The sequence below is a fragment of the Anabrus simplex genome, chromosome 4, assembly GCF_040414725.1.
Source record: "Anabrus simplex isolate iqAnaSimp1 chromosome 4, ASM4041472v1, whole genome shotgun sequence".
Lineage (NCBI taxonomy): Eukaryota > Metazoa > Arthropoda > Insecta > Orthoptera > Tettigoniidae > Anabrus > Anabrus simplex.
The window spans coordinates 77572060-77586849 of record NC_090268.1 but is presented as its reverse complement, the minus strand read 5'-3'; the positions used below and the strand labels follow the sequence as shown (position 1 = coordinate 77586849).

The 14790-nt window shown below is 37.1% G+C and overlaps 1 protein-coding gene across 1 annotated transcript in view; it reads right to left on the bottom strand.

Moving 5' to 3' along the window:
* Positions 1–14684, bottom strand: part of Sc2 (trans-2,3-enoyl-CoA reductase Sc2) — a 50557-nt gene extending 35873 nt beyond the window's left edge. The window contains exons 1-2 of the mRNA XM_067145129.2: positions 14626–14684; positions 14350–14400 (exon numbers count right to left, since the gene is read on the bottom strand). Of these exons, the coding sequence (XP_067001230.2) occupies positions 14350–14400; positions 14626–14631 (57 nt within the window). The 5' untranslated portion in view covers positions 14632–14684. The remainder of the gene's footprint in view (positions 1–14349; positions 14401–14625) is intronic.
* Positions 14685–14790: the final 106 nt, after the last annotated feature.

Here is a 14790-nt window from a genome sequence, read left to right as displayed (position 1 = left end):
ATACCATTAAAAAGTATGTTTAAAGTAATGAGAATCATAAAAGCATCCTCACATTATCACATGGATATATAAAAGAGAGTTAGTTTGAAATATAATTGATCTGGAAAATTGTCTCTGGCTTATTTCTTTGGTATTTCATTTTATGGATAGCAGGGCTCATTGTTTTGTTATGTAATACTTAAAAAATAACCTGTTTAATAAAATGTATAAAATAACAAATGATTTGTCAAGAAACTGCTTTGCTAGGCTACAATACTTCAAATGTTTCAACAAAATGGAAGAATATTGGGAAGGATGGCTGCTTCTAATTAAGATAATTCCTTCTAGATGAAGCAGATGATCCAGGTAATAAAAATGTTCAATGGATAGTTGAGCTTGGGTTTCAAAGGTTTAAGCAATATATAATATATAATGAACGATTTAAAAACAAGCGACTTCTTGTTTCATGTGCATTTTGAGCCGAACGAGTTAAATTTAGTATGCAGGAACACACACACTACTCATAGCCAAACCGTAAATTTTGGAAGCAGAGCATAGTAACAAAATCAACCTAATATACAAAATTCAGACACACTGGCATCCTCATGCCAGCAATAAAAAAAAGGTCTCTCACAATGAGGAACAAGTAATTTGTTCTGTATTGTATATTGTTTTGTTACAGATTGCATTTAGTTGTGTTTTTATTGTGCAAGGGTTGGTAACAGAATGCACTTTTACTTGACTGCTGGAAATGTCATATCCGATTCTGTCTCAGCCAATGGAAATGCTTCAGCATACTTAAGCAATGAATAATGGAGTGTGCTAAATAAATTAGGCCATAAAAGAAAATGTCGTTCTGGAGGGATTGTGGGAGTCCCTGGCTGTTGCAGTGATCAATCCTCTACAAAGTATTCTATTTAAGATTTGTACTATTTCAAATCCATTATAATGCTATAAATTGTATGCAGTACATACTAAATTTCTACCCTGGTACTTAACATTCTACATTTCATACTGGCAGGAACAGCCATTGCTTTATTTATTTAGTTCTTTTTTCGTGTTGAACTGTGCTGTTGTTTTCTGTTCATTACGTACAGTTTGCCGACGTTTCGAATACACTGCAGCATTCTTTGTCAAGGTGACTGAAATACCCCTACTCGATCCGAGGTAATCAGTCTCCCAGATTGCTTTGTTGCTTTCCTTCATTTTGTAATGAGTTACGCTGTTTACTGCTGGCAGCTTACCAGTGTTAAAGAGAAGTCATCCATTTATTTGTGTGTGTGTGTGGGTTTTCTAATATTCTCGTACTGTACAGCAGTTGTTACTTAAGATTTTGATGCTGTGGTGGCGTGTATGGTATGACTGGTACTGATACAGAAATTTGCCGTTTTTATCTGTGCTTGGTTTTGTTATTTTATTTATGCATACCACATGTTATTTTTTACCACTTTTTTACAAGGACATTTAATTTCTACCATTCTTTACATGGGAGATGTGATGGCACAGTAGCACCCAGTGTTGCCTGGGAAAATTTATTAAATGCAATTAACTGCACCCCCACCCCTGAGCCTATAAACATGATCTCTTGTCTATTTTCTCCCCCAGTTTTCTTTGAACTTCAATACTGAGGTTTTGTATGTGCAGTAGTTTACCCTTGCTGATGTAAAAACCTAAATAAGCCCCCCCATCCCCTCTTCAACCCCTGTACCCTAGATTTCATAGAAATAATGTGCATCTTAAGTTTTTTTTCTAATTTTATCTTTAACTTAAATGCAGATTTCACTTATTTATGGACTGCCGTTTTTTCATTATGCCCTAGGCACCACCTGTCCCATGAGTTCACAAAAATAATTTCCAGCTTAGTTTCCTCCCCCTTTTATCTTGAACTTAAATCAGTTTCACAAATTGTTGTGCAGCTATTTTCCCCGTTTTGCTATAAAAACCAAAATGCACCCCCCAAACCCCCTTAAGTTAATAAACGTAATTTTCAGCTAAGTACCTTCCCCGTTTTATCATCATCGTTGACAGATTCCAGTTTCCCAGGTGTGGTATACGAGCCCCTTCCATTTTGTCGGTCCATGAACCATTCTTCATTCACAATCCGCTCCCAATCCTGACCTCTCTCTTCTACATCCTTCTTCACTAAGTCTGTCCATTTTTCTCTAGGTCTGCCCACTGGTCTCTTTCACCTTATTTCTCTTTCATACTCCTTTCTCGCAGAGCTACTGGCACTCATTTTTCCACACGACCAAACCACTTCAGTCTTGCCTTTTGAATCTTCTGGAGTAAGGAGTCTTCTAGCCCTACGTCTTCTCTGACCTCTTCATTCCCGATTTTATCCCTCTTCCTGGTCTTCTGGATAGTGCGTAGGAACTTCATTTCTGCTGCTTGGAGTTTCGAGTTGTCCTTTGTTAACGTAGCAGTTTCCAGGCTGCATGCGAGGATAGGGGTGTAGTATGTTACTGAGGTAACATTTTCAGCCTTCTCTATTTATGTTTTAGGACTGACTATTGCCATGGAAATCAGTGTCACATCGAGCCTACGTTTCAACTACCGTTTCTAAGTTACTGGAGGTCGTACCCCTAACTTATATTTAACTTGCCTAAAATGCTCGTTCTTATTTAATACGGGCACTGTCTGTTCCGGTTCCCGTTATTCTGTGCCAGACAGCGCTGAATTGGTATCTGCCTTCTGCACAGGCGAGCGCAACTTTCAGCCGCGCCTATGTCTCTGGCCAATCAGTGCTAGCGAGGATTGTTACGCAATGGTCCTCTCTGTCCGACTTGAAGTCGCCGGAGTCTGTTGGAAGCTATTATGGCGAGCAGGAGCATGTTTCATTGTGGCTCTAGGCTAGCGATCAGTGTAACCATGGATCATGGTTAATAAAAAGAATTGTGCGAGGATGTTCATCAAGAACTCCATTTCCATTTGATACATTTTGTTTCTTTCTAGTGGAATAAGGACTCTAAGTGGTCCTTTGGAAATCGTCTGATTCTTGAAATTAATGTAAACTAGCAAAAAACAAAAACACCAGTCTGTTTGTAATTCTCCTATAGAAACATGGGTTTCTCCCTTTGTACTTTTCAAAAAGCTTACTCCCAAATTTCGGTTATTGTTATTATTTAATGTTTAAAGTAATGTTCTCGGGAGTAACGTGATGGTTCTGTTACAAAGCTAATGAAAAGTATCAATGATGTATGTAATGTCTGAAAGAATTCCCACAAGAGTTTATTTTTAGCTTTCAGTCCCTTATTGATTCTATTTATTTGGTGTTATTCTTCCTCTTAAGCTAATTTTTATCTTATTTACTGAACATTTGTTTTTCTTGATTCTCTTTTGTTCTTTCTTTATTCCGATTGTGGGATTGGTGCCTGCTTGTAAATCTGCCTGCACCGGTAACTATGGTGATGATTATTAATTGACGATTGTTGATGTTGAATGATTTGATGTTGGGGCATCATTTTTCCCTGGCATTAATTCTGTATCCTGAGCTATAATTTGGGTGTACTTAATTCTTTTTTAATGTTTTAAAATCATTTCCCTTAATCCTGATTTATTTTTTATCCTCTTTCGGAGGTTGTTTTCTTTAGCCTATTTCTGGCTCATGACTGAATTATTTTTTGATGCTTGTGAAAACTCATGACATGAAACTTGAACCTGCTCAAGTGTATCTAAAAACTTTGAAGTGTAATTGCTAATTTTTCTTTTGAGGAAATTTGTTGAGATCAAGGGTCAGTAATTTAATGTTAGCCGTACTTAAAATACCAGATTATCTTTCCTAATTTAACTTAAATGACAGTCGTCTTTTGAATATTTGAGTTAACTGTTAATTTTTTTCTTCCTAGTAATTTAAGTTTTATTAATTAACCTTATTATGTTGCAGCTCATTGAGCCTTATTTAATAGTACTGTTCCTTTCCCAGTTGTTAAACCAGCTCTAATACTTTAAAATTAAACCTTTTGAAACTCAGCGATTGATTGGTCTTTCCTTCAACTAGTTTATAGCGGTTAATACTGTACCAGTTTAATTCTAGGTATCCACGGCAACTCCTTGTGTACTGGTGGTAAGTTTTCTTGCTTTGGTCTTTATTCGTGTGGGGAATGTGCCCAGTGCTTCAGTTTAACTTACGTTTTGTTTTACCTTGTCTTGAACTCGTAGCAGCTCAAAGGACAGTACTGGCTGGTGCAAGTATGATTTATACAGTGTCATCTTGGTTTTGAGTGGTACTTGTTTATGCCATAGTAGCTATCTTACTTGGAGATTGAATTTGAATGTTGAGTTTCCCAAATGTATGTGCCACTGTTTTTCCTGTATTTCTGTGAAAAATAAAAATGAGCGCCTCTAAATACACCGTCTGAGTTCCTAAAAGCAATTTGCAACCTAAGTTTCTTTCTCTTTTTATCTTTAACTTAAGTACAGAGTTTCACAAAGTTATGTTCCACCATGTTCCCGTATTGCTGTGAAAACAAAAAATGAGACACTCCTTAATAAAAATAATTTTCAGTTTAGTTTCTTCCCCTTTTCATCTCAGAATTAAATGCTTAGAACAGTTTTCCTGTGATGCTGAGCAGAGCTGTTCAATATGGCAACCTTGTCATAAGAGCAACACTGTTTTCTTAACATGGAATGACCTAAGAGAGAATCATCCCAAATATGTTGCCAGAGAAGCAGGAGGCAGGTGAAGGCTTGGGGGTGAAGGTGAGATACGACAAAAGTACAACAGGCCGTATTTCAGGTCCAGACCACTTGGAAGCGTTGCAGGGTGTAGAGTCGCGCCTTGATTGGCTGGCTTGCCTCGTGCTCGTGGCCTATGCTGGTAAAATGGAAAATGGAGATTCAGTTCTGTACTGTTTATTACTGTTTAATTCTGTATGGTTATGACAAGAAGTTGCGACGAAGAAGGAACCGGTAAAAGTTTTTAGATACGGTACGCTTAATGTCCAAGTGTTGCTGTATGTTTGAGTTCTGTAGTTTTGCAATTTCATTGTAAGCTACATGTAATCAGAACATAAACATTGTTATTTTCTGCCCGAAGATGCTAAGTACAGCAAAGGTAAGTTAGGGAAATAAAATTGTAAACAGTGTATTAAATTATACTTTTCATTCCTTACATTTCTTTGTTTTCGGTATTGAAACTTTGTTTATAAACGTCATGTTCTTTATTTCAGAGAGGTAACACCTTGAGGTTAAAGTACTCCTGCAAGTTTTCAGCATATACAAGTGGCTATTATGTCGATATGACTGGCAATCTCAACATCAAGAATAAGCATTTTTATAAATAAGGATTCTCTGAAGCAGTGGAAGAATGTGTGTCGTGTGAGTGATGGTGTAAATTGTTCTAGTTTTTATGTTTGTAAAGTTCATTTTATTGAGAAGGACCTTATTAACTACCGGCACACTAGGCACCAATTAAATTTTAATGTTGTTCAATCAATCAATGATCTGCATTTAGGGTGGTTGCCCAGGTGGCATATTACCTATAAATTGTTTACCTAGCTTTCTCTTTAATATTTTCAACAAACTTGGGAATTTATTGAACATTTCCCTTGATAATTTATTCCAATCCCTTACTCCTTGTGCTATAAATTAATATTTGCCCCAATCTGTCCTCTTGAATTCCACCTTTATCTTCATATTAAACATCTGGAAACTATCCCCTATAATCCCTGTAACTTAGACATGCCTGTGTCAAGTAATAGCATGGCATAAAATAGAAATGTATTCCTGAATTAAATTTCAGTAATTTCACAAACGGGATTTGTAATCTAGATCTTTCAGTATTACGTGATGTTGAAGAGGTTGAGATTGGAGAAAACACACAAACTGGTGAGTATCATTTTTTTGTAAATCATCAGTGCTCAGTTACAGAATGCTAACAAAGCTCTATATGGTATGTGGTGGAATGAGGATAAGGTTATGGCACTTTCAATTTATAAAGGTGGGCCTTGCTTATATCAATATTTGGTTACTCGATAAGCTTCCCTCTGTCAGGCCTTTGAACTCTTTACCATCTCAAATATCTTATGACACTAGTCTGAATACACCCATAGTTGAAGTGCTGAAAGTAGAGGTTCTAAAATGTCCAATATTGACAAATACTGTGCCCTCCTATTTGATGAAATGTCACTAGGAAAGGGTTTATATTATGAGGCTAATAAACAAGGTATATGTGGGTATGAAGATCTTGGTCTTTTAGGAAGGTCATCTGTTCTAACAAATCATGCATTAGTTTTCATGTTAAGATGTATTCACAGAATTTGGAAACAAATACTGTAATTGCCTATTATTTCACCACAAATTCAGTACCAGCATGCAATGTAGCCTTACAACAGCTGATTGAATTTGTTATAAGTAAGGGTTGAAAGTTGTTTGCACAATTTGTGACCATGGCTTGAAAAATCAGAAAGCATTGTGAAGGTAATTTAGATAGACCCAGTCCATTCCATTTTCTTGTGAATAGTGAACCAATTGTTGTCATGTATCATGTTCCCCTTCTGAAAAATACCAGAAGTGCATTAATTGAAAATAAGATTCAGGTTAATGATCACAGGGTGGCAAAATTTAAATACATTCAATATAGACCAAGAGAAAGGATTTAAATCAATAAATAAATACTGATCTGCATTTAAGGCAGTCGCCCAGGTGGCAGATTCCCTATCTGTTTTCCTAGCCTTTTCCGAAATGATTTAAAGAAATTGGAAATTTATTGAACATTTCCCTTGGTAAGTTATTACAATCCCTAACTCCCCTTCCTATAAATGAATATTTGCTCCAGTTTGCCCAGTCTGTCATCTTTGCCCAAACTGAGAAAAAAACATTTAAACTTCCAGGATGGCTATGTGAATTAAAGTTAAAGTTGCTGCTGCACAGTTAAGCCATACTATGGCAGCTGTAATTGAAACATACTGTATGTAGCTACTCAAAGTGTTGCCCTCAGAAATCAAATCAAAATCTCTTTATTTGCAAATGAGATGTCTACCTCGGTGGCAAATGGTACACTAAAATACATTATTGTCAAGCTCTAAATTTTAAATTAACAGGAGACGAAGAAAATTTTCCTAGAATACAATATTATACAATTTACGCTAATAATTTTTTCTATTAAACACACACATCATCCTTAATAAATTTATATTGTTTACAAAATTCTACTTATAATATCTTACAAACATAGTCAACTCATATACAGTACGGTATGTGAAATTACTTCTAATAATACTATACAACTGGTATAAGATTAAAATTAACACTGAATTTATTTATATTTTACCCATTTTGGAACCTAAGTAGCATAACGACCTGCTGCGTCTTAACCAGAGCCCCTTTTGCCACCACTTTTCAGAGTTCCTGAAGGGCCTTCACAGCTACCGTAGCGGTCCCAGGGCCCTCGAAGTCCCCACTGTACTTCACCCCTACAGGCAGTCCCCTACTTGGGCTGTCCAAACTCCTTAGACCAGGGGGATGGAATTAATTTAATCACACACATTTATTATTTACAATATCCTGCAGTGGTCGAATGCCCTCTAACATTTAATTTATTATCTCTGTTTATTCTCTTCTTGAATATCTGTACAGATTTTAGAAAAGGATCAAACACTACGCCTGGTAAACTGTTCCACTCCTTCACACCCTTCCCAATGAAAGAAAATTTACCCCAATCGCTTCTGCTAAAATTCCTTCTAATTTTGTACTTGTGGTCAGTTCTACCAATATAATTATTTTCCAACCGAAGCCTCGCACGGATATCTCCCCATGCTTCTCCTGTATAGGCTCTATATAATCCTATAAGTCTAGTTTTCTCCCTTCTCTTACTTAAAGTTTCCCACCCAAGTTCCTTTAACATTTCTGATACACTACTCTTTCTCCTGAAATCCCCTGTTACAAACCTTGCTGCTTTCCTCTGCACACCATCTAGTTCTTTTATTAGGTATTCTTGGTGAGGATCCCAAACACTGTTTGCATATTCCAATAATGGACGAACCATACTTAAGTAACTTTTTTCTTTTAATTCTTTGTTGCATCCTTTAAGTAGTCTCATTATGACATGTAACGATCTGTATGCTTTCCCAACAATGTCATCAACATGACCCTTCCGGTGCAAATTACTTTCAAATCTCACACCTAAGTATTTGCACTTGCCATCTTTTGGGATAACTACCTCATCCAAAGTATATTCAAATTCAGTTTTAAAGCTCCTGTTTGTAAATGTTGTAACAGTTGATTTGCCTCCATTAATCTTCATATTATTTTCTTCAACCCATTCTTGGATACTGTCAAGGTCCCTTTGTAATTCTGAACAATCCTCAATGTTATTTATTTCCCTATAAACAATTATGTCATCTGCATACAATCTTATTTTCGATGTTATATTGTTCCCTAAATCATTTGCGTATATTAAGAAAAGTAACGGACCGATTATACTACCCTGTGCAATTCCCTTCCAGACTTTCTCTTCCTGTGATATATTATTTCCTACTTTGACTTTCTGAACCCTTGAATTTAGAAATGTTCTTATCCAACGTATAACCCTTACATCCAATCCTATTCCCTCCAATTTCTTTAATAATATTCCATGTTCCACTCTATCAAAGGCTTTGGAAAGACCTATGGCTATGCAATCTAATTGGCCTCCTGAATCTAACTGATCTGATATGTTCTGCTGAAATCCCACCAGTTGTGCCTCGCAAGAAAATTTCTTTCTAAATCCATACTGGCTCCTCATGAACCAATTTTTATCATCACATATCCCTCTGATGTACTTTGCTATTAAACTCTCCAGTATTTTACAAACTATACTGGTCAGGCTGATTGGTCTGTAGTTCTCTGGTTTCCTTTTATCACCCTTTCCTTTATAAATTGGTATTATTATAGATTCCTTCCATTCCTTTGGTATCACACTATTATTTATGACATAGTCAAAGAGAAATTTTAAATAAGGCACTATATACCACCCCATTGTCTTTAATACCTCCCCAGTAATTTGATCACTTCCTGCTGCTTTTCCTTGCTGAAGCAGTTGGATTTCTCTGAAAATATCTTCATTTGTGAATGAGAAGCTTCTTGTTTCCCTCTGTGTCTCTCCCTCTCTATCTTCTGTTACGGTTTCCAAGTCCTGACAATCTTCTACTGAATCTCGGAATTCCCTACTAAAGAGGTTTGCTTTCTCAGTATCTGTTAAATAGTGTTCACCCCCTTCTCCCACCATTGTAGGAATTTGGATTCCTTTTCCTTTTTGATTCCTAATATATGAATACAGCTTTTTCCATTTCCCTTTGTGGTCATTACCCTCTTGAAGAATGCCATTCATATAATTCTCTTTTGCTTCCTTTTTCACTCTATTCAGTTCCCTCATTAGCTGTTTTCTACTTTCTCTACTCTCCCTACCTTCTTTGATTTTCCTGTTTACTATTCTACATTTTCTTTTTAATTTTATTTCCCTTGTGTAATAAACAGGGTCTGAGGTCATTTTACCCTTCTTAACAGGTACAAATCTCTTCTCACCTTCCCAAATGATTCCTTTAAATTTAGCCCAAAGTGTATCCACATTATTCCCTTCACTTATCCAACAACTGAATTGTGATTTAAGGTAAGTCCCAAATTCATCAACTTTAGTTTTTCTGTATAATTTCTTGTCTTTTGTGACCCTCTTATTAAGCCTTTTTGGTACCAGTCCTACATCCATTATTACAGCCTTATGGTCACCTATTCCTTCAATTACCTCAGTTTTATCAACAATTTCCCATGGTTTAACCAAGAATACATCTAGCAAGTTATTGAGACGAGTTGGTTCTTGTACTACTTGTGTAAATCCTCCCTCCCAAATTAACTTATTTGCCAGTTTCTGTTCATGGGCTTCACTTGCAGCTCCATTCCATTCAACTTCAGGCAAGTTTAGATCTCCCCCAATTATTACCGTATCATTATTGTTTTTATGAGTATAATCTATTATTTTCTCAAATATTTCCATGTCTCTTTCCTCTCTTCCAGGCCTATATGTTCCTATAATTCCCACCTCCATATTATCACAAACTAATTTTATCCCTAATATTTCATCCCTTTCATCAGTAAACCATTCATGCAAACAATAAGTTTCCTTCACCAGAATAAATACCCCTCCTCCCTTTTTATCTCCTCGGTCTCTACGATAAACTGTATACCCTTCTGGAAATACTTCTGTATTACCCACCCCTTCTCTCAACCACGATTCCACTCCTATCACCACATCCGTCTCATAAGATTCCATCAATGTACCGAATTTTAATTGTTTATTTACTACACTCTGACAGTTTACCAAGAGCAATCTCAGACCTCCTTCCTCCCTAAAACTTGACTGCTGCAATTGGGTAACGTTTGACTCATGAGTTGAGAACTTCCCTGGAACCCAGATCCTTGTACATAGATCTTGATTTAAGGGTCTGGGTTTTCTGGCAAGTTTCCCTGTATGTGCCAGTTTAGTGGTATGGGTTTTCTTAAGTACAGATTAGTTTGCAAATCTCTGTTGATAATTGTAGCAATTTGTCTACAGAGAGTTGCTTTTCCATTACCATTTAGATGTAACCCATGTCTATATACATAGCAGAATTTGTAGAAGCAAGTGACAACCTTCTGGATTCTTTGAACAGTTGTAACCAGAATGCCCATTTAAGTAAGATGTATAGATGTGCCCTTTCAGGAAATTCTCCACACATTGAGTTTTGGAACACTATTCTAAAAGAGATAGGTACCTGGAAAATAAGAGACCTTAAAACTGGTAGAGATAAGATATGCACATTCAGTTTCATTGATGGGTGGCAGATTACTATAAGGTCTATTATGTTTTTGTGGAATAGGTAGAAGAAAGTAGGATTCAGGTATCTTAGTATGAAAGCTGTCAATCAGGAGCCCTTAGAGAATGCATTATGTTGCCTATGACAGCATGGCATTTCCAACACAAATCCTACATGTTTTCAGTTTGTAATACCTTTAAAAACTTGTATTGGAAATAATATGGCTTTGCCCTTCAAGACTATGGGTAAGTGTGACAGTGATAATTGTTTTCCCCTTACCAATTTATATGTTTTTAAAAGTGCTGATGATGACAATCCAGGAGTACATATGTGGCACTGGCTCTGTTGATCATGAAGGTATAAATTACTGTCTCAAGTCAGACCAGTAAATCCCACTCTGATCTTTTAAGAGGACAATCAAGCTGTGACATATGTAGCATATATTTTGAAAGTTTTAGGTATAAAGAATGAGTGTGATGTGTGCAAGGGAAATCTATATTCACCTAACTTGACTGAAGGCCATTTATTTACATATTTCAAAGAAAACAGTTCATCAGCTAACTTGCAGTATGCCAGTGAACAAATGAAAGATTTTCTGCTTCATGTTCATGACCCATTGTATATATTTTTGGACAAATATGGTCATACAGAAGCATTAGAAGATAGCCTTTAAGGTGTATTTTCCAGGCCAGCCTACTCCTTTTGTTGGAAACATTTTCTTGAAAATGTAATTTTGCAGGCAGCTCTTCCATTTCTCATTTAAAAGAGTGTAAACATTTGGTTGAGAGAAAGTATTCAGCTGGACATGACAAAAAGGTTTAAAAAATTCAAATCCCAGTTTGTGTTTGTAAACGGTGTTAATTTTGCTAGAATTTATTATCAGGTTAGCTGTATGCAGGCTTAGGTAGTTTTAAGACTTGTGCAGTTGTATAGACTGTATGATTGCTTGTCCTATTTGCTGGCACCAATATATTTTCTTCATTGGTTGATTGGGTTTGCTATACCATATGTTGGCCTAGGTAATTTCGTTTTAAGACTTGTGTGGTTGTAAGCATTATATATGTATAGCCTATTGTATAGGCCTACTGCTTGTCCTTCATTGATTAGGTTACACATTGTCATATGTAGGCTGAGGAATTTTTAGATTTGTGTGGTTGTAAATATTATCTGTATATACTGTATGGGTTCATGGTGTGGGTTTCTGTAGTCACATCCTAATTCGTGAACCCTGGGCAAAGGTTGAGTGGCCTAGCAAGTGGTCCTGAGAGTCCTGGGATCTGACACTTCGAAAAATGAAGGAACCTATCAAAGAAAGGAAAGGGCCACAAGGGGCAGGAAAATTAAACACTCCCTAGACCTCCATATGTAATACTATCAGAGTTAGAAAAGAACAAGAGTTGACCAAGGGAAGTTGGATAGGATAGACTATGAGGAGCCTGGCCCAAGTAAGTGTAAGCAATGCTAGGACTCAGGTAAGGGCCTCGTGGTCGCCAACCCACGCTCCCAATTCCAGGGCCCCTTTTAGTCGTCTCTTATGACAGGGGATATTGTGGGTGTTGTTCTATTGCCCCACCCACAGGAGGAACTAATGGATGAAGTTGATTCCTAGGGAAATAATGGACTTGGTTATGGAGGGTAAGACCAGGGCAATGATTAGACAGAGTTCTCAGGGATTTTAAGGTCAGGTTCACCTTTGGGGGGGATAGAATAACACCCACAGTATCTCCTGCCTGTCATAAGAGGCGACTAAAAGTGGCCCTAGTGACTCCAAACTTGGGAGCGTGGGTTGGTGACCATGGGGCCCTTAGCTGAGTACTGCATTGCATCCAATTACTTGTCAGGCTCCTTGCTTTCATCTTCTTTTATCAGACCTCCCTTGGTCAGCTTTTGTTCTTTTCGACCCTGACGGTACTAGGTTGCGAATCCTAGGGAGTCGCTCATTTTCATGGCCCTTGTCTTCCTTTGGCCGAAATCTTCACTTTTCGAAGTGTCGGATCCCTTCCATTTTTTCTCTCTGATTAGTGTTATAGGCCTATAGAGGATGGTTGATTACATGTACTTCTTTTCAAATCAATAATCACCATCACCAACACTTAAAAGTCAGAGGTGTAGAACGAAACGAAACCACGGAGCTAGTTGCGAGAACTAAACAAAACCACAGAGCTAATTGCGGAAAGAGGGCTCTGAAGAGACATAGTTAATTCACAGAGGATTGTAGGGTGAACGGTGAAGGGCATAACCGTCTATAATGAAGATATATGTATTTTATTGATGCTTGTACTTTTGCTGAAACCATGGTACTGTAGTCTTCATTAACTGATGAAGGCCCAGGCAATTTGAAGACTTGTATGGTGGTAAACATGAAACTACCACCTCTGCGACAACTAAACGCAGATCGCTGATGATTGACAGACCGATTGTCTTCTTTCATGTACCTATCCTTTCTCTGATGGAAAGATCAGTTTCACCTGCTTTTCCTGTTGTCATTTATAATGTTTAATGTATTAAGTTGCAATCCAATAAACTTCAAGTGTCATCATGATATGGTTTTTATTGGTTGTTCTCCCACAGAATACAAACCACTCAAAGCTCCTCATTCCAAACTCAACACACAGTGTCATTGTATGCGACGTTGTGGCCCTGTTCCCAATGACAAAGTTTATTTTTCAGCTTGTAGGTTTCCGAATTTAGTGAGCTGGCCGCGGTGATAGGTATGTGAATCTTAGCTTGCAGAGTACTTCCTGGCATGAAAACTTTCGTTTTGTTATTTAGAATATCCTGCGTCCCCACACGTTTCTCAGTATTTTAACATATTGAATTCCGTTTCATTGTGTATATGAAAGTCTTAAAATACAAAGTAATTTATGAACCAGTAGTAAAACATATTGCTCATTCATGCCATATTCATTATGAGAGAAAAAATGTAGACTATTACATATTATTCAACATGTTAAGATATTGAGAAACGTGTGGGGAGGCGAGCTATCCTATATAACCAAATGAAAGTTCTCATACCAGGAGGTACTTTGCAAGCTAAGATTCTCATACCTATAACCACGGCCAACTTGATGCGTCGCTCTCGCTAGCGCAGGAAGGGATCCATTCGGCCGTGCTATCACTTAGCATCCAGACCACTACGAGTGCTGCGGTCATCTTTGTTTCCAAGCTCTAACATGGACTGTGCACTTCTGTTATATATTGGTGTTCTGTGGGTGAAGGGAATGAAAGCTCACAGTAACCAAACGGTGGGGTGCGAAGTGTGTGTGGTATGCTAACTACCAGCAGCCAATCTCTCAACCCAAAGAATGATCAAACATCTTGCCAAACGAGAATACTTTGTCCAAGTGTGACTACAAATAAACCACACTATATAAAATAACTTCATTTGAGTGATTATAAATATAATATTCCCTGCAAGATGTATACAATCTAATATATTAACAATGTAATAATAAAGAAGTGCATAATCTAGCTCATAATCTGTATGATCAGTGTCTGCCCTACTGTATGCTGTTAAATGAAAAGAAAGCAATCAAAAGGACATTAACCAATCATTTTTCTACACCTGAAGTGAAAAACCAACAGAATTTTCATTAATACTCACATTACTTAAAGTTCCTAGAGGCTTCGAGCCTTGAGTTGAAAGGATTTCGATCTGAAAGGAGGAGGAAAAAAATACAATGTCATTTATAAATTATATGGATACAAAATTACGAGACCACCGGAAAGGCATGTACATATAATATGTATTATTTGACGACAAACTAAAAGCCTGCCTTATTGATTATTGCACATACTCCAATGTTATGTTATGTTTTCCAAACAAAAGTTTCTAAAATCAACAATTTTAGAATGATATACCTTTACAAATTGTACTTACCTCCATCACCCTGACTCAGACAAAACTTAGTGAACTCAAATAACAATAGGTAGAGCCACTTTTATTGAAGTCCAGTGAGCAGCAGTGGAAGATATGAAACATTATTTCTTTGGAGACGTGCTATGGAACATTCCAGAAGCCTTCATCTAGGGGAAATTTCCCTCG